The following is a 27,368-nucleotide window of genomic DNA, read 5'->3' as shown; positions in this document are numbered from 1 at the left end:
AAATTGATCATCCACTGTTGCCATTTCTTGGAACCATTTAACTGGCTGTTGGATTGTGTATTTCTCCATGGTTCAAATTGAGTAAGTCTGAAATAGAGAAATGTCAAATAAAATTCGGAAAAAAAACTTGGCGTTTAGGTGTGGTTCACATTCAACATCGGCCCTTACAATTTAACCGCCCTTTATATGCTCTCTAATAGCCATGCAAAAATTGGTCCACATCGGTCCATAATTATATATAGCCCCCATATAAACAGATCACCAGATTTGGTTTGCGGAGCCTCTAAGAGAAGCAAATTTCATCCGATCCGGCTGAAATTTGGTACATGGTGTAAGTATATGTTCTGAAGCAACTATGCAAAAATTGGTCCACATCGGTCCATAATTATATATAGCCCCCATATAAACCGATCCCTCGATTTGGCTTGTGGAGCCTCTAAGAGAAGCAAATTTCATCCGATCCGGCTGAAATTTGGTACATGGTGTTAGTATATGGTCTATAATGACCATGCAAAAATTGGTCCACATCGGTCCATAATTATATATAGCCCCCATATAAACCGATCCCCCTATTTGGCTTGCGGAGCCTCTAAGAGAAGCAAATTTCATCCGATCCGGCTGAAATTTGGTACATGGTGTAAGTATATGGTCTCAAGCAACTATGCAAAAATTAGTCCACATCGGTCAATAATTATATATAGTCCCCATATAAACCGATCCCCCGATTTGGCTTTCGGAGCCTCTAAGAGAAGCAAATTTCATCCGATCCGGCTGAAATTTGGTACATGGTGTTAGTATATGGTCTATAATGACCATGCAAAAATTGGTCCACACCGGTCCATAATTATATATAGCCCCCATATAAACCGATCACCAGATTTGACCTCCGGAGCCTCTTGGAAAACCAAAATTCATCTGATTCAGTTGAAATTTGGTACGATTTGACCTCCGGAGCCTCTTGGAAAACCAAAATTCATCTGATTCAGTTGAAATTTGGTACGTGGTGTTAATATATGGCCTCAAACAGCCATGCAAAAATTGCTCGAAATCGGTCCATAATTATATATAGCCCCTATATAAACCAATCCCCAGATTTGATCTTCGAAGCCCCTTGGAAGAGAAAAATCCATCCGATTCGGTTGAAATTTGGTACGTGATGTTAGTATATGGTATCCAACAACCATGTAGGAATTGGTTCATATCAGTCCATAAATATATATAGCCCCCATATAAACCGATCCCCAGATTTGACCTCTGGTGCCTTTTGGAAAAGCAAAATTCATCCGATCTGGTTGAAATTTGGTACGTGGTGGAAGTATATGATATTTAACAATCATGCCAAAAGTCCATAATCATATATAGCCCCCATATAAACCGATCCCGAGATTTAGCTTTGGAGCCTCTTGGAGGATCAAATTTCATCCGAGTCAGTTGAAATTTGGAACATTGTGCCTAACTAGGTCCATTTCGGTCTATAGTTATATATAGCCCTCTGATAAATCGATCCCCAATCACACAAAAACTATAAAATAACTCCCATACAAGCGACCCCCATATTTCAATTCTGGCTCTCTCCACGTATGGACTAACCCACAATTTAGAAAACGATTCTAAGAAGTCTTAAGATACCACAACCCAAGTAATTCGATTGTGGATGATAGTCTTTCGTAGAAGTTTCTACACAATCCATGGTGGAGGGTACTAGCCGAACTTACGGCCGTATATACTTGTTTAGAAATAAAATGTTGAACAAATTTTCTATAGAAATAAAATTTTGCCCATTTTAACTGATCTCTCGATGTAGTACATTTCTTAAAGTTCACCTGAAATTTTATATATTATCAAGTAACCCGATACGACGAGGGTCTTTCAGAGGTAGCTGTTACATTTAATTCTTGGTGGTGGGTACGTAAGATTCGGCCTAGCCATACTTAAGGCCATAAATACTTGTCTTTTTTCTTTTCTTTACCAAATTTGTGGGTGGTGATAGATAGATGAAATGGTCGAGTTGTTGATTTTAATACTTTTCTCCTTGATGTTCTTCTACGTCTTTTTGTTTTGTTTGGCCTTAAATATTTTTTATGTGAAAATAAAAAGATTACATATTTCAATGGAGGGAGTGTCGTCGTATGGGAATCGATTTCTTTTGCTGCCAAACCTTGACAAGCTATGAGAGCTTGATTGTTTGCAGATTCCCCAAAGAAGGTTTGTTGTCATAATAAGTTTCGTTCCTTTTTGTTGAGATTTTGATGTTCTTCATTCGAGTTTTTACTTGCTGGTGGATGGTTTATGACTCTCAATGTTCAAGATGAGATCTATAGCATAAACTTTGTGCTTTTTTAGGAATAAACATTTTTGGTTTTTGTGCAACAACAACAACAGTCATAAGTCCTTAAAAGGCAGAAATATTGACAGATTGATGATGTTGGCCTCTTTTTCCATCAAATCATAAAGATTTCAAGGACTTTGTGTAATAATTTCATACGAAATAAACCTTATTGGAAGGAATATGAAGGATTTTCATATCCATTCCCATATATATGGGTTAGGAAATATTATAAGAAATAGCAGAGAAAAAATTATTGTATGATTAAGGATATATTGAAGGGAAAATTGCTTATTAGGAAACAAATTTAAAGACGATATCAATGATTTTGGAAAATTTTTCTGAATTATTAAACCAAGTTGGCCATAGTTAAACAACATTTTCTTTCATGTAAAGATATCCCATTTTAAGTCGAAGCCCTTAGTTATAAGGACAAAACGAGTTAATAGAAAAGTTTATCGCCTATTGGACAAGGAAAAAAGTTTATACCAAAGAAATGCGTCTTCTGTGCTAAACAAAATTCGCATTCATATTTTCAGGACATGAAATCTGTGGCCTTACGACAATATTTTTTTTAGAGTATACATTTCTAGTTTTTTTTACCCTTTTACCCACCGGATCATGCTTCTGTTGAGCCAACCGGATTGTTCCAAAAACGTTACCAGACTGTTTAGGTTAACATTTTCCAGGTCCATAGTAGTCTAAAACTATATGCCCTTAAAATGAATTAACATCAAGACCGTCCTCTTTACATAACTTGGTGAGTCTCGCAACAATCCTCGGTTCATCTATGGTAAGTTTCCAAACTTAACACAAATAGCATCAACTCAGCTTGAAACCAAATTTGAAGCCCAAGAATGGTCTTGGTCTTCAAATTTGATTAAATTAAATGCCCAGCCCCTTGGCGTCAAGGTATTGAGCCGGGAAGCTTTTCCAGCACCTGTGAGTAGATGCCAGACATTGCATGTACAATTTTCCCCATTTTTGATTTGGAACTATACCGTCCAATGCAAGGGAGTTAATGATAGCTATTACAAGGCTGTTTTTTTTTTTCAATTGAAGCTGCCGTATTCCGGCACTCCGTTATTACTTTCGTATAGGCGTCATCGTGCTGAACAATAGCTTTCTCATCACTGTTGCAAAATTTGGTAGAATTCTACCACAAAACGATTTTTTACTGTTTGGAAGTTTTTTATGTTTTGCTAGATTTTGCAAAATATTCCTCCCCTAACTAAGAGGTAGAAAATTTTCTATAGAAATTAAATAAATGTTTACAAATTTTTTTATAGAAATAAAATTTTGACAAAATTTTCTACAGAAATAAAATTTTGACAAAATTTTCTATAGAAAGAACATTTTGACAAAATTTTCCATATACATACAATTTTGACGAAACTTTCTATAGAAATAAAATTTTTAAAAAATTTTCTATAGCAAAAAAAATTATGGCAAAATAAAATTTTGACTAGACATAAAATTTTCTATGGAAATAAAACCTTGAAACATTTCCTGCAAAAATGAATCTTGACAATATTTTCTTAGAAATAAAATTTTGACAAAATTTTTTACAGAAATAAATTTCTGACAAAATTGAAACCAAATTTTGACAAAATTTTCTATAGAAATAAAATGTTGACAAAATTTTCTATAGAAATAAAATTTTGACAAAATTTGCTATAGAAATAATATGTTGACAAAATTTTGTCGAAATTTACTATAAAAATAAAATTTTGACAAATTTTCTATAGAAATAAAATGTTAACAAAATTTTGTCGAAATTTTCTATAGAAATAAATTTCTGACAAATATTTCTATAGAAATAAAATTTTGACAAAATTTTCTATAGAAATAAAATTTTTACACAATTTTCTATAGAAATAAAATTTTTACGAAATTTTCTATAGAAATAAAATTTTGACAAAATTTTCTATAGAAATAAAATGTTGACAAAATTTTCTACAGAAATAAAATGTTGACCAAATTTTCTATGCAACTAAAATTTTGACAAAATTTTCTATAGAAATAAAATTTTGACAAAATTTTCTATAGAAAGAAAATTTTGACAAAATTTTCCATAGAAATGAAATTTTGACAAAATTTTCTACAGAAATAAAATTTTTACAAAATTTTCTATAGAAATAAAATTTTTAAAAAATTTTCTAAAGAAATAAAATTTTTAAAAAATTTTCTATAGTAAAAAAAATACGGCAAAATAAAATGTTTACAAAACTGTCTCTAGACGTAAAATTTTCTATGGAAATAAAATCTTGAAAAATTTTCTGCAAAAATGACAATACTTTCTTAGAAATAAAATTTTGACAAAATTTTTTACAAAAATAAATTTCTGACAAAGTTTTCTATAGAAATAAAATTTGGACAAAATTTTCTATAGAAATACAATTCTGACAAAATTTTCTATAGAAATAAAATTTTGACAAAATTTTCTATAGATATAAAATTTTGACAAAATTTTCTATGCAAATACAATTTTGACAAAATTTTCTATAGAAATAAAATTATGACAAAATTTTCTATAGAAATAAAATTTTTACAAAATTTTCTATAGAAATTAAATTTTGACAAAATTTTCTATAAAAATAAAATTTTGGCAATATTTTCTATAGAAATGCAATGTTGACAAAATTTTTTATAGAAATAAAATTTTGACAAAATTTTCTATAGAAATAAAATTTTTACAAAATTTGCTAAAGAAATAAAATTTTTACAAAATTTTCTATAGAAATAAGACCTTGACAAAATTTTCTATAGAAATAAAATTATGCCAAAATTTTCTATAGTAATAAAATTATGACAAAATTTCCCATAGAAATAAAATGTTCACAAAATTTTCTATAGAAATACAATTTTGTTAAAATTTTCTATAGAAATAAAATTTTGACAAAATTTTCTATAGAAATAAAATTTTGACAAAATTTTCTATATAAATACAATTTTGACAAAATTTTCTATAGAAATGTAATTTTGATAAAATTTTCTATTGAAACAAAATTTTCTATAGAAATAAAATGTTGACAAAATTTTCTATGGAAATAAAATTTTGGCAAAATTTTCTATAGAAATATAATTTTGACAAAATTTTCTATGTCCACAAAATTTTCTATAGAATTAAAATTTTAACACAATTTTCTATAGAAATAAAGTTTTGACAAAAATTTTCTATACAAATAAAATTTTGACAAAATTTTGTATAGAAATAAAATTTTGACAAAATTTTCTATAGAAATAAAATTTTGACAAAATTTTCTATAGAAATAAAATTTTGACAAAATTTTCTACAGAAATAAAATTTTGACAAAAATTTCTATAGAAATAAAATTTTGACAAAATTTTCTATAGAAATATAATTTTGATAAAATTTTCTATTGAAACAAAATGTTGACAAAATTTTCTATAGATTTAAATGTTGACAAAATTTTCTACAGAAATACAATTTTAACCAAATTTTCTACGGAAATAAAATTTTGACAAAATTTTCTATAGAAATATAATTTTGACAAAATTTTCTACAGAAATAAAATGTTGACCAAATTTTCTATGGAAATAAAATTTTGACAAAATTTTCTATAGAAATTAACCTTCTAATGCCCAAGCACCCCTTTAGGCGGTCTTCATTTAATAAGGAAGCATTTAGTACAACACACCTTAAGACAACAAAAATGGGTAAAATAAAATGAAATCTTAGTTGAAACTGTTCAAGAGGCTTTGCAGCATATACTGAATTTTACCATATACATTTTTCTTGTTTACTTTTCTTGCTTTCGTGTCGTTAACATTGAAAATTTAATCGGCTGGCAAAAAAATTGGGGCATTAGAGGGTTAATTTTTGCTAAATTTTCTATAGAAATAAAATTTTGACTATATTTTCTATAGAAATAAAATTTTGACAAAATTTTCTATAGAAATAAAATTTTGAAAAAATTTTCTATAGAAATAAAATGTTGATAAAATTTTGTCGAAATTTTCTATAGAAATAAAATTTTTAAAAATGTTCTATAGAAATAAAATGTTGACAAAATTTTCTATAAAAATAAAATTTTGGTCAAATTTTCATTAGAAATAAAATTTTGACAAAATTTTCTATAGAAATAAAATGTTGAAAAAAATTTGTCAAAATTTTCTATAGAAATAAAATTTTGACAAAATTTTCTATAGAAATAAAATGTGGACAAAATGTTATATAGAAATAAATAAAAGTTTGACAACATTTTCTATAGAAGTAAAATGTTGACAAAATGTCGAAGTTTTCTATAGAAATAAATTTCTGACAAAAATTTCTATAGAAATAAAATCTTGACAAAATTTTCTATAGAAATAAAGTTTTTACAAAATTTTCTATAGAAATAAGATTTTGACAACATTTTCTATGGAAATAAATTTTTGACAAAATTTTCTATAGAAATAAAACTTTGACAAAATAAAATTATGATAAAATTTTGTATAGAAATAAAATTTTGACAAAATTTCCTATAGAAATAAAATTTTCACAAAATGTTCTATAGAAAAAAAAATTTGACCAAATTTTCTATAGAAATAAAATTTTTAACAAAATTTCTATAGAAATAAAATTTTGACAAAATTTTTTAAAGAAATAAAATTTTGACAAAATTTTCTATAGAAATAAAATGTTGACAAAATTTTCTATAGAAATAAAATGTTGACAAATTTTTGTAGAAATGTTCGATAGAAATAAAATTTTGACAAAATTTTATATAGAAATAAAATGTAGACAAAATTTTCTATAGAAATAAAATTTTGACAAAATTTTCTATAAAAATAAAATGTTGACAAAAATTTTCTATAAAAGTAAATTTTTGACAAAAATTTTCTATAGAAATTAAATTTTGACAAAAGAAGTTTTTTTTTGGTAGTTTTTTGATAAAATTTGTTGCAAATTTTTGTAGATTATTTTTGGCTTGAGTGGCAACCGTACTTGTCATGCCTATTATCACGCAATGCTCGGCTCAAACGTACCAATTGAGTTCGATACAAAGCTGCTGTCATTGTATCACTTATAGTACACCATAACCAGCTGGTCCCACCGGTTACACAGCATAAAATTATTTCTAATATAACCATAGAAGATCCACTTTTCAACACCAGAAACAATGCGATGTAAACATCCTTTTCCATGTTTCTTTTGGAGTCGCTGTTCGCAAGTGAAAAATATCCTTTCGACATATATCGGTTTCAACTCGCACTGTAACCAATTTCCTAGCTTTTGGATAATTTGCAATAGCTTCAATCGATGGGACATGACTTGTCGTGTAACATCGAACGATCGTATGATAGGAATATAGTTTCGATATTATCTTATAGGTATATCCCGAACTATTCAACGAAAAAATTTAATTTTTAAAAAATTTTTTAATTGGCGTCGGCGATTATTATTTCATTGAGTCCCATTCCAATTAGAAGTTAATTGGATAAATTACTTTTGTGATTGAGGAATAAAAGTATATTTTAATGTAATTAAAATTCAGTTGGTCAAACTTATATAAGTATTCATGGCCAGTTTAAACTTGCTTTTAGTTAGAATGACTGTGTACCTTTAAATTCCTTTAACGTATACTACAATGCAGCCAAACAATGTTGCTTGTTTCATCATCGTCATCACTGTTAGCATCATTATCTTGACCTTATGTCGTAATTGTAGCAGGCGGGCACATACATTGTATTGTATAAAATGCCCGGCATTTATTAATGCTTTTCGCTCTCCCTCTCTCTGTCCTGAAAAAGCAATAAAATTCTTTAATTTTTATTGCATTTAACCCTCTGGCATATGATGGTGGTCTCCTCCAGCATGTATGTAGTATAAGCGGAGTGGATAACTGCACGGATTGGACATTTTTATGACCATGTTACCGCTTTTTAAGCCTCGTACACTCGTACGTACATACATTCATACATTCTTAACATTGTGGCAAGACAACTTTATTAAAAAACCAGCATCGACCAGAGCTCAACAAAATACCGATAATATTCTTAAATTTGACATAAAAGGTATTATATTTTATGAAGTGTTCGTTGCCGGTATTGTATCCTTTCAGTTGTACACGATAAAGTAACGAGAACAATGGTGCCAACTGTGAGGTTAAAAGAAAAAATGTAAATCGTTTATGGACACTTGAATAATTTTCCCAAAAGTTGGTAGACTTCAAACACGAGGAAATTTCACCTAGGTCTGCCATAACAGAATAAACTCTTAGACCTCTTCCATCGCTCTCACATTTGTCACTGATAGGGAATTTGTATCTCTAATTGAATGTGGGAATATTCTATGACTGCAAGTTCCACAACCACGGTTGCCACTCGAGCCAAAAAATAATCTACTAATATTTGGAGAAAATTTTACCACAAAACTATCAAACAAAAGATTTTCAAAATTTTATTTCTATAGAATTTTTTGCCAAAATTTTATTTCTATACAAAATTTTTTCAACATTTTATTTCTATAGAAAATTTTGTTAAAATTTTTTTTTATGGAAAATTTTTTCAAAATTTTAATTCTACAAAAAATTTTGCTAAAATTTTATTTTTTTAGAAAATTTTCTCAAAATTTTAATTCTATAGAAGATTTTGTTAAAATGTTATTTCTATAGAAAACTTTCTCAAAATTTTATTTCTATAGAAAATTTTGTCAAAATTTTATTTCTATAGAAATTTTTGTCAAAATTTTATTTCTATAGAAAATTTTGTCAAAATTTTATTTCTATAGAAAATTTTTTCAAAATATTATTTCTATAGAAAATTATTGTCAAAATTTTATTTCTATAGAAAATTTTGTCACAATTTTATTTCTATAGAAAATTTTGTCAAAATTGTATTTCTATAGAAAATTATTGTCAAAATTTTATTTCTATAGAAAATTTTGTTAAAATGTTATTTCTATAGAAAACTTTCTCAAAATTTTATTTCTATAGAAAATTATTGTCAAAATTTTATTTCTATAGAAAATTTTGTCACAATTTTATTTCTATAGAAAATTTTGTCAAAATTGTATTTCTAAAGAAAATTTTGTCAAAATTTTATTTCTGTAGACAGTTTTGTCAAAATTTTATTTCTGTAGACAGTTTTGTCAAAATTTTATTTCTGTAGACAGTTTTGTCCAAATTTTATTTCTATAGATTTTTTTGTGAATTTATTTTTATAGAAAATGTTGTTAAAATTTTATTTCTATAGAAAATTTTGTGAAAATTTTATTTCTATAGAAAATTTAGTCCAAATTTTATTTCTATAGAACATTTTCTCAAAATTTTATTTCTCTAGAAAATTTTGTCCAAATATTATTTCTATAGAAAATTTTATCCAAATTTTATTTCTATAGAAAATTTTGTCAACATTTTATTTCTGTAGAAAATTTCGACAAAATTTTATTTCTATAGACAATTTTGTCAAAATTTTATTTCTGTAAAAGATTTTGTCAAAATTCTATTTCTATAGAAAATTTTGTCAAAATTTTATTTCTATAGAAAATTTTGTCAAAATTTTATTTCTATAGAAAATTTCTTCAAAATTTTATTTCTATAGAAAATTTTGTCAAAATGTGATTTCAATAGAAAATTTTGTCAAAATTTTATTTCTATAGAAAATTTTATCCAAATTTTATTTCTATAGAAAATTTCGACAAAATTTTATTTTATAGAAAATTTCGAAAAATTGTATTTCTTTAGAAGATTTTGTCAAAATTTTATTTCTATAGAAAATTTCGACAACATTTTATCTCTATAGAAGATTCTGTCAAAATTCTATTTCTATAGAAAAATTTTGTCAAAATTTTATTTCTATAGAAAATGTTGTCAAAATTTTATTTCTATCGAAATTTTTTTCAAAATTTTATTTCTATAGAAAATGTTGTCCAAATTTTATTTCTATAGAAAATTGTTTCAAAATTTTATCCCTATAAAAAATCTTGTTAAAAAGTTATTTCCATAGCAAATTTTGCCAAAATTTTATTTTTGTAGAAAATGTTGTCAAAATTTTATTTCTATAGACAATTTTGTCAAATTTTTATTTCTATAGAATTTTTTGTTGAATTTTATTTCTATAGAAAATGTTCATCAAAAATTCGTCAAAAATTACGTTGTATTAAGGAAATTCTTTCGTTGGCTTACTTTTAACGACAATTTTCGTTAATACAACGAAACTTTTTCTATTAGTGTAGCCTTCCCAAGCAAGTATCTAAAACTAAAGTAGCGGATTTTTGTCTAGACGCCATCGCTAACATTCCATGACAATTTTGTCAAATTTTTATTTCTATTGAATTTTTTGTTGAATTTTATTTCTATAGAAAATGTTGTTAAAATTTTATTTTGATAGAAAATTTTGTCAAAATTTTATTTCTGTAGAAAATTTAGTCAAAATTTTATTTCTATAGAAAATTTTGTCGAAATTTTATTTCTATAGAAAATTTTGTCCAAATTTTATTTCTATAGAAAATTGTCTCAAAATGTTATTTCTCTCGAAAATTTTGTCCAAATATTATTTCTATAGAAAATTTTATCCACATTTTATTTCTATAGAAAATTTTGTAAAAAATTTTATTTCTATAGAAAACTTTATTTCTATAGAAGACAAAATTTCGACAAAATTTTCTATAGAAATAAAATTTTGACAAAATTTTCTATAAAAAAAGAATTTTGACAAAATTTTATTTCTATAGAAAATTTTGTCGAAATTTTATGTCTATAGAAAATTTTGTCCAACAATTTTATATCTAGAGACAATTTTGTCCAAATTTTTTTCTATATAAAATTTTATTTCTATAGTAAATTTTGTCAAAATTTCATTTATATAGAAAATTTTGTCAAAATTTCATTTCTATAGAAAATTTTGTCAAAATTTTGTTTCCATTGAATTTTTTGTTCAATTTTATTTATGTAGAAAATTTTGTTAAAATTTTATTTTTATAGAAAATTTTGTCAAAATTTTATTTCTATAGAAAATGTTGTCAAAAGTTTATTTCTATAGAAAATTTTGTCGAAATTTTATTTCTATAGAAAATTTTGTCCAAATGTTATTTCTATAGATTTTTTGTGAATTTTATTTTTATAGCAAATGTTGTTAAAATTTTATTCTATAGAAAATTTTGTAAAAATTTTATTTCTATAGAAAATTTTGTCAAAATTTTATTTCTATAGAAAATTTTCTCAAAATTTTATTTCGTTAGAAAATTTCGACAAAATGTTATTTCTATAGAAGATTTTGTCAAAATTATATTTCTATAGAAAATTTTGTCAAAATTTTATTTCTATAGAAAATTTTCTCAAAATTTTATTTCTGTAGACAGTTTTGTCAACATTTTATTTTTATAGAAAATTTTGTCGAATTTTTATTTCTATAGAAAATTTTGTCGAAATTTTATTTCTATAGAAAATTTTGTCAAAATTTTATTTCAGTAGAAAGTTTTGTCAAAATTTTATTTCTATAGAAAATTTCGACAAAATTGTATTTCTATAGAAAATTTTGTCAAAATTTTGTTTCTGTAGAAAATTTTGTCAAAATTCTATTTCTATTTGTCAAAATTTTATTTCTATAGAAAATTTTGTCAAAATTTTATTTCTATAGAAACTGTTGTCAAAATTTTATTTCTATAGAAAATTTTGTTAAAATTTTGTTTCTATAGAAAATTTTTTTAAAATTTTATTTCTATAGAAAATTTTGTGAAAATTTTATTTCTATAGAAGATTTTGTCAAAATTTTATTTCTATAGAAAATTTTGTCAAATTTTATTTCTATAGAAAATTTTGTCAAAATTTTATTTCAGTAGACAGTTTTGTCGAATTTTTATGTCTATAGAAAATTTTGTCTAAATTTTATTTCTATAGAATTTTCTATTTCTATAGAAAATTTTGTCAAAATTTTATTGCTATAGAAAATGTTGTCAATATTTTAGTTCTATAGAGAATTTTGTCCAAATTTTATTTCCATAGAGAATTTTGTCAAAATTTTAATTCCATAGAAAATTTTGTCAAAATTTTATTTCTATAGAAAATTTTGTCCATATTTTATTTCTATAGAAAATTGTCTCAAAATGTTGTTTCTATAGAAAATTTTGTCAAAATTTTATTTCCATAGAAAATGTTGTCGAAATTTTATTTCTATAGACAATTTTGTCGAAATTTTATTTCTATAGAACATTTTGTTCAAATTTTATTTCTATAGAGAATTTTGTCCAAATTTTATTTCTATAGACAGTTTGTCAAAATTTTATTTCTATAGAAAATTTTGTCAAATTGTATTTCCAAAGAAAATTTTGGGGATATTTGAATGAGGAGGGAACTCACCCCCAAACTCAGGTGAGTGCCCAACAACAAAAGCGTCGCCAAAAAATAGTGTCAATCTTCATTTTGGATCCGGAGGTGATGCAAAATAGGCTCAGAAGTGATGAATTTAACATGGGCTTGTCATAGGACGGATGTCCACCATTTCGATATCCGTTGCAGTGAAGTTGCATCCCTTCTTAAGGTGTGATTCGAATTCAGTGTTTGGATGTGAATTAAAAAATTTTGTGATATATTGTCAAATAAATAATTTTTATATTTTTTATGATTTTTTAATATATCCTTGTTTGAACCGATTGACATCAAAAATATTTCAAAAAATCTCATTTTTTTTTTTTTGGAATGGATGCAAAATGTTTGTCGACGAAATTTGAGTAATTTGTACAATTTTATTAATCCTTACTTTGTTTTTAACCGATTTGAAACACAAAAAGTTAAAATTACCCCATAAAATATTAAAAAAAGCGAGTTATAAACAATTTTATTAAAAGAACTTCCTGTGTAGGTGAAATAGATAACATCTTTGGGAGGACATTTTGGAAGTACTGTTAAAGTCGTGCCTTTATAAGAACTTCCAAATTTGAAGTTCATCGGAGTTTTTTTTTTTTTTTTTTAAGTACAGCGAAAAAAAATTCATGCAAAGGGGACGACCCCCTCCCCGTCCAAATAAAAAAAAAACTTGTTACCCTGTATTGCATTTTCAAGTTTTTCACAGAACTTTAAAAATGTCTTGCATAGGCGGGGGGGTCCCCTCCCCAACCATATATCGAAAAAAGCAGCGGATCTTTGTCTAAACGCCACCCTAACATTCCCTGAAAATTTCAAACGAATCGGAGAACTTATACACAATTTTTAAAATGTCAGGCAAAAGGGGATTACATATTGACTTGATAGACCAAAAAATCGCTATATCAACTGAACGTGTCATTAAAATTGAGCCAACGAAACAAATTCGTAAATACAACGAAAATTTTCATTTTTATGATGATTGTTTTGCTAAATAACGAAGCCTTTCGTACTATTAATGAAAGTTTTCATTGTTGTAATGAAAATTTTTCGTTGTATCTATGAAAAACTTTCCTTGGCTCAATTTTAATGAAATTTTCTTTGTGTGTACACACAAAGAAAATTTCATTAAAATTGAGCCAACGAAAATATTTCATTGATATAACGAAACATTTTCATTAAAACAATGAAGATATTCGTTATTAGTACGAAACGTTACGTTGATTAATTGAAAATTCGTCGTAATAACGAAAAATTTCGTTGTATTAAGGGAATTCTTTCGTTGGCTCACTTTTAATGACAATTTTCGTTAATATAACGAAACTTTTTGTATTAAAGGGTGATTCGGCCAAAATTTGGTCAAGGGAAAACGCGTGTAAATCGGTGAAATCGTTTATTTAAAAAATCAAATTAAATTTCTTTTTCAAGTTCAATTAGTATAAAATTCAGGAAAAATATTCAGTTAGGCTTTCGCTTTTCCAAATCCGAATTGCCGGGCCTCACGCTTGACACCTGCCATCAGATTTTGTACAGCCACCTTGTCCACCTTCTTCGCCGCAGAAAGCCAGTTTGCCTTGAACTGCTGCTCGTCCTTAGCAGTTTTTTTGGTCTTCTTTAGGTTCCGCTTGACAATAGCCCAGTATTTCTCAATTGGGCGGAGCTCTGGCGTGTTGGGAGGGTTCTTGTCCTTGGGAACCACCTGCACGTTGTTGGCGTCGTACAACTCCATGGCCTTTTTACCGTAATGGCAAGATGCCAAATCCGGCCAAAACAGTACGGAACAACCGTGTTTCTTCAGGAAAGGCAGCAGACGTTTATTCAAACACTCTTTCACGGAAATTTCTTTGTTGACAGTCCCGGAAGCTATGAAAATGCTGCTTTTCAAGCCACAGGTACAGATGGCTTGCCAAACCAGATATTTCTTTGGGAACTTTGACAGTTTTATGTGCTTGAAAATATCTGCTACCTTTCCCCTTCCTTTTGCCGTATAAAACTCCTGTCCCGGAAGCTGCTTGTAGTCGGCTTTGACGTAGGTTTCGTCGTCCATTACCACACAGTCAAACTTCGTCAGCATCGTCGTGTACAGCCTCCGGGGTCGCGCTTTGGCCGTCGTATTTGGTTTATCATCGCGATTTGGAGTCACTACCTTCTTGTAAGTCGATAGTCCGGCTCGTTTTTGGGCTCGATGCAGGGTTGTAGACGATACACCCAGCTTATTTGCGGCATCTCGGAGAGAGATGATGGGGCTTCGCTTGAAACTACCGGCAACTCTCTTTGTCGTCTCAGTGGCTTCCGGTTTTCGATTTCCCCCCGATGCAGACTTCCTGGCTGTCGACAAACGTTCCCCCAAACACTTTAATTACATTTGTAACGGTTGATTTGGCAACTTTTAGCGATTTTGCCAGCTTTGCGTGCGAGTAGCTCGGATTTTCGCGATGCGAGAGCAAAATTTTGATACGCTGCTCTTCTTGCTTGGACGGCATTTTGACAACTGAAGAGTGAATTCCAAAATCAAAAAAGGGGCAACATTCTACACACACACCTTCAAAATGAGGGGTGTTCAGGTTTTTTAAATGCAAAATTGAAAGAAATACGTCAACTTTATATTGACCAAATTTTGACCGTATCACCCTTTAGTGTAGCTTTCCCAACCAAATATCTAAAAATAAAGTAGCGGTTTTTTGTCTAGACGCCATCACTAACATTCCATGAAAATTTCAAGTGGATCTGAGAACTTTGGTCTAACTCTCAAAAAATCGGCTAGGGGGGAGGAGGAGGAAAATGAGGTACTCTATTTTTACCACATGATTCTAAATTCTTTCAATGAAAATTATTTTATGTGATTAAGGTGGTGAACATTTAAGATTCAACACGCCCGCATAAATACTTGTTGTTTTTCCTCCTTGCCTATCCTATGGTGATTCTTATTTCATAATTTTTTGGGGAATTTTTACATTCCAATAGTTCACATGATATGCTCCCCCACATTAAATTAGTTCTCATCCACAATGTACACACTCACTTTAATTTGATGAGAAATTTGATAGAGAAAAGCTTTTAAGGCATTTCCGATGACCTCTTGCACTCCATTCTTTTCGGACAGCATTATATTTTGCAAGCAGCATTGCTGCCAAGTAACCAGCATGCATTTTTTCTTTAATAAAGAATGAGAGTGAGAGAGAAAAACATTACGGGGGAGGGGAAACTCTCAAGTTAACCTTTTGTTACATTTATTATGAGTGCTTTTTTTGCCTTAGGCCTCTTGAGTGTCTGCTCAAAATGCAATTTGTGGAGAGAGAGAGAGTAATGGTCAAAATTGGCTCGTCATAATAATTATTTGTACGATCATTGATCGCACCATGATGGTGGGGTATTGTTTGAGCTTTTGACTCTTCCAAGTTCGAAAGATTGAGGGCAAAGAGTGTGTGTGTGAGTTTATGGCTTTACCATCATCGAATCGAATGACTTGGCCTGCATTGTTCTGGAGCAAACGAAAAGTATCGGATGGAGGGAACTCTTGTTTCGGTTCTTGTACTTACAAATTGTTATTGTTTTATACTCCCCTAAAGGTCTGAACCATATTAGCTTGCCACTAACTGTCCAGGGTTAGTTAGGCGCATGTTGTACATTTGCTTGGCGGTGGTTTTTGATTTTTAGTCATTGTTTTTTTTTTCTTTCTTTCTTTCGTTTGTGTTTATGGCTCACGACTTTGTACAAGATTTTCTTTTAAGAGTCGCCTGTGTTTTGCTCTTTGCTGACCGCAGTTGTGTTTTTTTTTGTTGTTTGTATTTTGATTTTATGAATTGCCATTTAAGATCATATTACCGGCTCATTTTCATGTTGGGTGTGTCAAAATGAACAATGCATGCGGCTAAATTGGTTGCGATCTTCATCGTCATTGATCTCATAATGGGCAAAATTTTTGGGTCAATCAGAAACAATGAACACGTGTGTGTTTTATGCTCATTTGTGGTCATTTAAATGATACCCTGTAATGATTATTTGTTTTAATGGGTAAACAAATTAGCAATGTAGGAAAATCGTAAAACAAAAGTATGTTATACACACAAAAAATTTTTTCTCTGTTTCAATCACCAAATTAATTGATCCAATTAATTTTTTAATTGAAATGTCTTCAATCACGAAAATGATAGTATCAATCACAGTTTTAATTGGGCATAGAAAAAATTCTTGATTAAAAAATTAATTGATTTTTTCAGCAAAATTCAATTAATTTTTTAATTGATTCAATTAAAAATTTAATTGATGTTGATTGCAAAACGCAATTAATTTATTAATTAAAAAAGGTAACTATTTTTAATTACTTAGTTAGATTGGCTTAGAGTTTTTATTTGGATTAACAAATGATTGTTTGAAATACATTTTTAATTAAAAAAGTAAAAAAAAAATCAGCACTTTTTTTAACTGAATTAGTCTTCCGAATTTGATTAAAAAGTTAATTGTATCAATTAATTTTTTAATTAAACATTTTAAAAATTTCAATCATTGACTTAATTAACTTAAGGTTTCTATCATGATTAAAAAGTTAATTGTATCAATTAATTTATTAATTGAAAAAATTTTCAACATCAATTAACTTTTTAATTGGAAATATTTTGGTGATATTTTTTTCTGTGTACGGCCGAAATTTCGGCTGGGAAAAATCTTCAATAGACTCCGCCAAAAATCTCATACAGGAAATTTCCGTGAAAATGTAGAGAATTACATGAACATCTATACGAGAACTTTCGCCACAGAAGTGAGGTGGTGGAAAATATCGGGTCTATAGCAAATTGTAGATATATCAGAACCATCTCAGTTATAGTATTTTGAGGCCATAAATCAAGTATTGTACAAAGAATTTTAGGTAAATAAATGACATGTCAGTTCCTAACGACATCTCGCTATCGTATTAGTAAAATAAATTTGTGTTAAGGTCTATTTAGAAAATTGTTTTTCTAAATTAGTTTTATTTCAAATAGTGTTCTTTTCTTCACCGACGAAAATTAATTTTTCATCAGGTTTATAAAATTTTTATAAGTTCATAAGATTTTGTTGTTGTTGTTGACCATGGTTTTTTAATCGAAAATTTTTTTTTCAACGACATCATATCACCTTAGAAGAAAATCGTTATTTTTATAACTCTTAATTTTTTTTATTGCGATACATATACATGATTGGCGAAATCAAATTCTTATTTTCACAAAAAAAGTAAATAAATAAATAAAATAAAAAATGGCATAGTTGCTAACCCTTCTTCTTGACCGGTATATATATTCTTCTGCACCGGTATATATATCCATTGCACCACGGAGCCACCGTGGTGCAATGGTTAGCATGCCCACCTTACATACACAAGGTCGTGGTTTAGATTCCTGCTTCGACCGAACACCAAAAATTTTTCTGCGGTGGATTATCCCACCTCAGTAATGCTGGTGACATTTCTGAGTGTTTCAAAGCTTCACTAAGTGGTTTCACTGCAATGTGGAACGCCCTTCGGACCCGGCTATAAAAAAAGGAGGTCCCTTGTCATTGAGCTTAACGTGGAATAGGGCAGCACTCAGTGATAGGAGAGAACTTCACCAATGTGGTATCACAATGGACTGAATAGTCTAAGTGAGCCTGATACATCGGGCTGCCACCTAACCTAAACCTAAGTCTAAAGAATTACGAACCGATATGAACACCACGGTATTGAGAAAGAGCCAGAAGTGAAATATAAAATTTGTTAGTGGCCATATACTTACACCACGTACCAAATTTCAACCGGATCGGATGAAATTTGCTCATTTAAGTTTCTCCGAAGGCAAAATCTGGGGATTGGTTTATATATAATTATGGACCAATATAGATAATTTTTTTGCATGCATGTTAGAGACACCACTTATCAAAATTCAACTAGATCGAATGAAATTTGCTTCTCTAAAAGGCTCCCCAATGCAAATCTGGGGGCCGGTTTATATAGGGGTCATATGTAAAAGTTATCCGATATGGCCCATACCATTCGACCTATATCAATACCAACTACTTGTGCCAAGTTTGAAGTCGATAGCTTATATCGTTGGGAAGTTTGTGTGATTTCAACAGACGGACGGACATCCCTAGATCGACTCAGAATTCAACACGACCATAAAAAAGTTCGCAGGATCAAAACGAAATTCCCATAACCATTCAATTGGTTACAATAACCAATGCCGATAAATTTGGTTTTATGCTGCATAAAATTGTTGAGCTAACTACCAGCATAGTGAGACCTACATCATGGGAGTCATCAAATGGTTAATAGAATCTTAGTTCAATTATAGGACGGGCGTAAGGTAGTTGTAGCAACAAATAAATATTTATATCAACATCGACATGGTAAATGGTATGACGCTACAAAATTTGCAAAACGGGGAACAGCATTTACTTGATAATAGTCCGCAATACATTGAATAAAATTTATCCCATAGAAAAGAAGTTGCCTTAAGGTAAGAATCACACCGATTTATAAAAAAGGAATATTACAAAAGTTTCCATAAAAATTGCAGGCTTCATACACCAACAAACACAAATACTTTTTACGGCAAACGAGCTTTTTTTTATTGTATTAAGAATACAGGAAGAGTCTAAGTCGATCTGTATTTATATCTAGAGGCTTAAGGAAGAAATTTCTGGCAAGTATATATTGAATTAGGTTCTGTAGTTTGACCACATAATTGCAACCAAATAACCATCTGTCATTGGTATACAAACATTACCTATAACAAATTGTAATGTAAATTGATCTCACATATATGTAGGTCAAAAGCCTTTGTTGTTAGCACCTTTTGTATTTATTTTCGTAGTTTATTATGATTGTAAATCTTGTAATAAATTAATAAAATCTCAATATAATCTGCCCTTTCATTTGATATTGGAATTTGGTTAGGATAATAATAAAGAAAATCGTGGGCGGTTGCACCAACAAACAAAACAATTAATATGAAATTGCGACAACCAATGCAAAGTTGATCCAACATACTACCATGTAGTTACAATTGCCAAATGTTTGTTGTGATGACAGATATCATTGATAGTTGATGGAACCACCTGCTTTCGGTTGGCAAATAATTCGGTTGAGGCAACGAATTTGTTTTCTGGGTGTATACTTTATGGGGCCGTAGGCCACTATCTCGATGTGTTACAAACGGAATGACAAAGTTAATATACCCCCCCCCCCCCTATTCTATGGTGGATGGTATAACAAATCTTGAAGACCACATAAAGTATGTATATTCTGGGTCATGATAAAATTCTGAGTCGATCTAAGCATGTCCGAACGAAACCAGCTATCGACTTGAAACTTGGCACAAGTAGTTTTTATTGATGTAGGTCGGATGGCATTGCAACTGGGTCATATCGGGCAACTTTTACGTATAGCACCCATATAAACGGGCCCCCAGATTTGGCTTGCGGGGCGTCCAAGAGAAGCATATTTCATCCGATCTGGCTGAAATTTGGTACATGATGTTGGTATATGGTCTCTAACAACCATGCCAGAATTGTTCATTATCGGTCCATTATTATATATAGCCCTTATATGAACCGATCCCCAGTTTTGACCTTGGAGGAGCAAAATTCATCCGATCTGGTCTCTAACAACCATGCAGAAATTGGTCCACATCGGTCCATAATCATATATAGCCCCCATATAAACCGATCCCCAGATTTGACCTCCGGAGCCTCTTTTATACATTTTGCTAGTTTATGGCCGATAACAACCATGCCAAAATTGGTCCGTATCGATCTATAGTCATATACAGTAGATAGGGTCACGAAAAAAAGTTGATGCGGTCACCTCCCAGTTTTGTAGCATATTCGAAGACAATTTCAGAACACCAAAATTTTTTTCCGTGCACCCTACGACCCCCCGAAATACAATTTAGTGTGGTGTGTCGTCATTTGATTAGGGGCTATATTTCGTGCATTGGTCTTTTTTGACTCCGACGTCAAATTTGATTTTTAATTTTTATACCCTGCGCCACACTGTGGAACAGGGTATTATAAGTTAGTGCATATGTTTGCAACACCCAGAAGGAGACGAGATAGACACATGGTGTCTTTGGCAAAAATGCTCAGGGTGGGTTCCTGAGTCGATATAGCGATGTCCGTCTGTCCGTCTGTCCGTGAACACATTTTTGTAATCAAAGTCTAGGTCGCAGTTTTAGTCCAATTGACTTCAAATTTGGCACAAGTATGTGTTTTGGCTCAGAATAGATCCCTATTGATTTTGGAAGAAATCGGTTCAGTTATAGATATAGCTCCCATATATATATATTTCGACCGATATGGACTTATATGGCCCCAGAAGCCAGAGTTTTACGCTAATTGGCTTAAAATTTTGCACAAGAAGAACAATTAGTACTAGAGTCAAGTGTGCAAAATTTTATTGAAATCGGTTCAGATTTAGATATAGCTCCCATATATATCTTTTGCCCGATATGGACCAATACGATCTCAGAAGCTAGAATTTTACCCCAATTTGGTTGAAACTTTGCCCTACGAGTACAATTAGTAGTGTAGTCAAGTATGACAAATTTTATTGAAATCGGTTCAGATTTAGATGTAGCTCCCATATAGAGCTTTCGCCCGATTTACACCCATATGACAACAGAGGCCAATTTTTGCTCCTATTTAGTTGAAATTTTGCACAGGGAATAGAATTAGCATTGTAGATATGCGTGCCAAATTTGGTTGAAATCGGTTCAGATTTAGCTCCCATATATAGCTTTCGCCCGATTTACACCCATATGACAACAGAGGCCAATTTTTGCTCCTATTTAGTTGAAATTTTGCACAGGGAATAGAATTAGCATTGTAGATATGCGTGCCAAATTTGGTTGAAATCGGTTTAGATTTAGCTCCCATATATATCTTTCGCCCCATTTACACTCATATGACCACAGATGCCAATTTTGTGCTCCGATTTAGTTGAAATTTTGCACAGGGCTTAGAATTAGCATTGTAGCTATGCGTGCCAAATTTGGTTGAAATCGATTCAGATTTAGATATAGCTCTCAAATATAGCTTTCGCCCGATTTACACTCATATGACCACAGAGTCCAATTTTTAACTCCGATTTAGTTGAAATTTTGCACAGGGAGTAGAATTAGCATTGTAGCTATGCGTGCCAAATTTGGTTGAAATCGGTTCAGATTTAGATATAGCTCCCATATATATGTTTTTCTGATTTCAACAAAAATGGTCAAAATACCAACATTTTCCTTGTTAAATCGCCACTGCTTAGTCGAAAAGTTGTAGAAATGACTATAATTTTCCTAAACTTCTAATACATATATATCGAGCGATAAATCATAAATAAACTTTTGCGAAGTTTCCTTAAAATTACTTCAGATTTAAATGTTTCCCATATTTCTTTACTAACATTGTGTTCCACCCTAGTGCATTAGCCGACTTAAATTTTGAGTCTATAGATTTTGTAGAAGTCTATCAAATTCTGTCCAGATTGAGTGATATTTAAATGTATGTATTTGGGACAAACCTTTATATATAGCCCCCACCACATTTAATGGATGTGATATGGTATCGAAAATTTAGATTTACAAAGTGGTGCAGGGTATAATATAGTCGGCCCGGCCCTACTTTAGACTTTCCTTACTTGTTTTATTTCGCTTCGTATACCCCTATGATGCTTATTTCTGGTAACCATTATAAAGATCTTAACAAAATATGAAACTTTTGCTTTTGAAGTATTTACTTATATTCATAAACAAAAAAGTTACAGAGATTTTAAAAAGTCAATAGGTCACCCTACACACCACCAAATAGTTTTTGTTTCTGCGCAATCCATGGTGGAGGGTACATAAAATTCGGCCTGGCCGAACTTACAGCCGTATCTACTTGTTTAGTTTGTATTATCTGTTATTTTTACGTGAATAGCTTAGGAATAAAATTTTAAAGAAACCGCATCTTTGGCTCGGAATCAATACCGAAATTCTTGAGAAACGATTGAAATTTTTTAATCTATGTAAACTTTTTTTGAGTTCATGGTGGAGGGTATAAACTACTAAATATTGTTGTAGGGCTAAATATTTCATGTCCCTAAAATAAGAATCTGAATTTTACTTAACACAAAAGACGCATTTCATTGCTACAAAGTTTGTTTTCCTTGTCCAAAGGTCGATAATAATTTCAATGCAGTCGTTATGTCCTTGTTGTTAAGTGATTCCACTTAAAACGAGGTATCTTCCAATGAAAGAAAATTTTTCTTCATTTTTTCTTATCAAGGCTATAACAATTCGGAAAAATTCTTCAAAATTGATGAAATCGTCTTTAAATTTGTTGACTTTCTGTATCTTGACTAAAAAGCAACCAAGCGTTCAAAAAAAGGAGATTTTTTTAACCCTTATACTACGTTGAGGTCATTTGATCACCCAAATCGTACCGCATATCTTGCTGTTCGAATATAATTAACAATTTCTACCACTCAGTGCATTAATTGGTAACATATGCTGAATTCATGCTGAGTAGTAAGCACTTTTAATTATAATCCAAAAGTAAAAAATTCGGTGATGAAAAATGCGACCTAATACCCAACGTTGTATAAGGGTTAAAAACGATTTTATTATTTTACTTTGAAACCGAACAGTGTACATACGTGTGCCAAGTTTGAAGTCGAGTGGACTAAAACTACGACCTAGACTTTGATCACAAAAATATGTTCACAGGCAGACGGACGGACATGGCTAGATAGACTCAGGGGCCGGACTTGATCATTATCTCATATTTTTCTGAGTCCGAGAAAAAAATCGAAGTTCTTCCAAAGGCACGACTTTAAATGCACTTACAAAAATGCCCTCTCAAAGATGTTATTTATTTGAACTACACAATGAGTTCTTGTAATTCAATTTTTTTACAATCCAAATTGGGATCGGCGTACGCATTTTTAATTTTAATATTTCTTTCCTACAAAACCCCCCAAGTATATAGAATATAGATATAGAATATAGATATATTTTTATTTATTTATTTATTTATTTTTTTAGATTCTATCATCCGACAATACAGCTCCAGGATGTGGAGCCCACAAAAAGGTCCTACACGACTGTGGGACCTTAGGTTTAGTCTTTTACTTATTTTACAATTAATGGTAAGTTCGATTTTTTATAATCTCAAGAGTATTTCAATTTAAAATTTCTCCCCAACTGGTTTTATAGTTAATTCATGGATCTGGTAAATAAATAAAAATATTATAAAAAAAAGAAATAGAAATAGAAAATCACAATAAAGTTCTTACTTGAACATGTGGTGGAGTTTGCAGACAATAAATAACTGCATCGGCAATATCTGAAGCTTCTAAAAATTCAAAATCTGCCATATTTTTAATATCTTCTGGAGTGAAAATTTCAGTGCGCACTACACCGGGACTAATACTCTGTAACGAATAATGATAATTGTGGGGCATAAACGAAGACAATAAATATTGATAATATATATAATAAATAATAATACAATTTTAAAGAGAATGAGAATACTAAGATGTTTATATATTTTGGTTTGTAATCAAGAAAAAAAAAAATTATTAATCCGCCATGTTCCGATATTCGGAATGGCAAATTTCAAGAATTTATTTTTCGTATAACAAAATAGTCGAAATAATCTCGGACTTAAATCTATATTTAGTTTGAACTTTTCATTGGAGAGAACCAAATTTTAAGTTTCTACGTTATAGGATTAAGAAAATATCACCAAACGAAAATTTTGCGGTTTGTGATTCCGAACATTGGAACATCGGGGAATATTTTTTCTCTACAAAACGAGACACGCTTACTATTTTTATACCCTCCACCATAGGATGGGGGTATATTAACTTTGTCATTCCGTTTGTAACACATCGAAATATTGCTCTAAGACCCCATAAAGTATATATATTCTGGGTCGTGGTGAAATTCTGAGTCGATCTGAGCATGTCCGTCCGTCCGTCCGTCCGCCTGTTGAAATCACGCCAACTTCCTAACGAAACAAGCTATCGACTTGAAACTTGGCACAAGTAGTTGTTATTGATGTAGATCGGATGGTACTGCAAATGGGCCATATCGGTTCACTTTTACGTATAGCCCCAATATAAAGGGACCCCCAAATTTGGCTTGCAGACCCTCTAAGAGAAGCAAATTTCATCCGATCCGGCTGAAATTCGGTACATGGTGTTGGTATATGGTCTCTAACAATCATGCAAAAATTGGTCCACATCGGTCTATAATTATATATAGCCCCCATATAAACCGATCCCCAGATTTGGCTTGCGAGGCCTCTAAGAGAAGCAAATTTCATCCGATCCGGTTGAAATTTGGAACATGGTGTTTGTATATGGTCTCTAACAACCATGCAAAAATTGGTCCACATCGGTCTATAATTATATATAGCCACCATATACACCGATCCACCGATTTGGCTTGCAGAGCCTCTAAGAGAAACAAATTTCAGCCGATCCGGCTGAAATTTGGTACATGGTGTTGGTATATGGTCTCTAACAATCATGCAAAAATTGGTCCACATCGGTTCATAATTATATATAGCCCCCATATAAACCGATCCCCCGATTTGGCTTGCAAAGCCTCTAAGAGAAACAAATTTCATCCGATCTGGCTGAAATTTGGTACATGGTGTTAGTATATGGTCTCTAACAACCATGCAAAAATTGGTCCACATCGGTCCATAATTATATATAGCCACCATATACACCGATCCACCGATTTGGCTTGCAGAGCCTCTAAGAGAAACAAATTTCAGCCGATCCGGCTGAAATTTGATACATGATGTTAGTATATGGTCTCTAATGACCATGCAAAAATTGGTCCACATCGGTTCATAATTATATATAGCCCCCATATAAACCGATCCCCAGATTTGGCTTGCAAAGCCTCTAAAAGAAACAAATTTCATCCGATCCTGCTGAAATTTGGTACATGACGTTAGTATATGGTCTCTAATGACCATGTAAAAATTGGTCCATATCGGTTTATAATTATATATAGCCCCCATATAAACCGATCCCCCGATTTGGCTTGCAGAGCCTCTAAGAGAAACAAATTTCATCCGATCCGGCTGAAATTTGGTACCTGATGTTAGTATATGGTCTTTAATGACCACGCAAAAATTGATCCATATCGGTCCATAATTATATATAGCCCCCATATAATCCAGATTTGACCTCCGGAGCCTCTTGGAAGACCACAATTCATCTGATTCAGTTGAAATTTGGTACGTGATGTTAATATATGTCCTCAAACACCCATGCAAAAATTGGTCGATATCGGTCCATAATTATATATAGGCCCCATATAAACCGATCCCCAAATTTGACCTCCGGAGCACCTTGGAAGAGCAAAATTCTTCCCATTCGGTTGAAATTTGGTACGTGATGTTAGTATATGGTATCCAACAACCATGCAGGAATTGGTTCCTATCAGTCCATAATTATATATAACTCCCATATAAACCGATTGCCAGATTTGACCTCCGGTGCCTTTTGGAGAAGCAAAATTCTTCCGATCTGGTTGAAATTTGGTACGTGGTGGTAGTATATGATATTTAACAACCATGCCAAAAGTGGTCCATATCAGCCCATAATCATTTATAGCCACCATATAAACTGATCCCGAGATTTGGTTTTGGAGCCTTTTGGAGGAGCAAATTTCATCCGAGTGAGTTGAAATTTGTGGATGACAGTCTTTCGTAGAAGTTTCCATGGTGGAGGGTATATAAGATTCGGCCTGGCCGAACTTACGGCCGTATATACTTGTTTTTTTTTATTTATTTTCCCTACAAACAAATATTTTACTACAGTCTTTCTCCAAATCATTATATTCCATATTTCCATTTACTTACCGTAACTCTCAGTTTTGTTTTATGCGTTAAAAACTCATTGCGATAAACTTCGGTCATGGCGGTGACTGCAAATTTCGAAACTGGATACATGTTCGTAGACATTCCTTCGAAATGCAGAACTTTATGACCAGCTACACTATTCATATTGATGACATGACCCAAACCCGCTGGATTTTTGGACATTGTCTTGAATGCTTCACGGGTACACAAAGCCATGCCCATTACATTTGTCTCTAATATGGCTCTTAAATCTTCGGTATTATTTTCCCTCACTAATTCGGTTGCACGAACTATGCCGGCATTATTGATTAATACGGCTACGGGTCCATACTCTTTGGCTATGTAATCAAATGCTTCAATTATATCCGATTCTTGACGTACATCACATTTGCGAGAATGCAAACGTTTTTGTTTCTCCTCATCATTGGGCCATAAATTACGCATTTCGTCTATACGTTCGGGACGACGAGCCAAGCCCACCACAATCATTCCATTGTCGATAAGTGCCTTACAACAAGCCGCCCCTATACCCGAACTTGCTCCGGTTACTACAGCAATTTTACAATGCCATTTCTCCATTATTGTTATGCTTTTCTGTTTATTTGTTTAATTTTTTATTATTATTATTTTTTTTTTTTTTTGTATAATTTTTGTTTGCTTGAATTGTTGAAGACTTCCGTGTAGTATGTTCTGTACAATGTGAACGACACGAGATAACTGATAAATGTCATTGCTACCGACTGTGTAATGCGTGTGTAACAGATACTCAAATCTACGAGTCGACTGATAGATAAGAGATCCAAACAAATTCTTATCGTAAATTACTATAGAATAGCCGCACAGAGCGAAAAACCAAATACAGTTGT

The 27,368-nt window shown here is 31.0% G+C and overlaps 2 protein-coding genes across 3 annotated transcripts in view; one reads left to right on the top strand and one right to left on the bottom strand.

The window, feature by feature from the left end:
- Positions 1 to 27,368, top strand: part of m (zona pellucida domain-containing protein miniature) — a 271,195-nt gene that overhangs the window by 100,806 nt on the left and 143,021 nt on the right. For both annotated transcript variants that reach the window (XM_075299790.1, XM_075299791.1), the window contains exon 3: positions 23,661 to 23,764. In XM_075299790.1, the coding sequence (XP_075155905.1) occupies positions 23,690 to 23,764 (75 nt within the window). In that variant the 5' untranslated portion in view covers positions 23,661 to 23,689. The remainder of the gene's footprint in view (positions 1 to 23,660; positions 23,765 to 27,368) is intronic.
- LOC142229257 (farnesol dehydrogenase-like) lies at positions 23,628 to 27,224 on the bottom strand. The gene is made up of 3 exons (XM_075299792.1): positions 26,503 to 27,224; positions 23,912 to 24,049; positions 23,628 to 23,844 (listed from the first exon to the last, which is right to left on the bottom strand). The coding sequence occupies exons 1-3, from the start codon at positions 27,079 to 27,081 to the stop codon at positions 23,803 to 23,805; spliced, it is 759 nt and encodes a 252-aa protein (XP_075155907.1). The 5' UTR covers positions 27,082 to 27,224; the 3' UTR covers positions 23,628 to 23,802.

This window comes from Haematobia irritans, chromosome 3, assembly GCF_050003625.1.
Source record: "Haematobia irritans isolate KBUSLIRL chromosome 3, ASM5000362v1, whole genome shotgun sequence".
Classification (NCBI taxonomy): Eukaryota; Metazoa; Arthropoda; class Insecta; order Diptera; family Muscidae; genus Haematobia; species Haematobia irritans.
The sequence above is the reverse complement of the archived record's forward strand: the minus strand, read 5'-3'. Positions and strand labels throughout refer to the sequence as shown.

Excerpts from the sequence above, each read along its gene's own strand:
- LOC142229257 (XM_075299792.1), bottom strand. The coding sequence starts at position 27,081 with ATGGAGAAATGGCATTGTAAAATTGCTGTAGTAACCGGAGCAAGTTCG. Across the intron at positions 24,050-26,502 it reads AAACAAAACTGAGAGTTACG|AGTATTAGTCCCGGTGTAGT; the intron begins GTAAGTAAATGG and ends TATTCGTTACAG. Across the intron at positions 23,845-23,911 it reads AAACTCCACCACATGTTCAA|ATCCATGAATTAACTATAAA; the intron begins GTAAGAACTTTA and ends TTTATTTACCAG.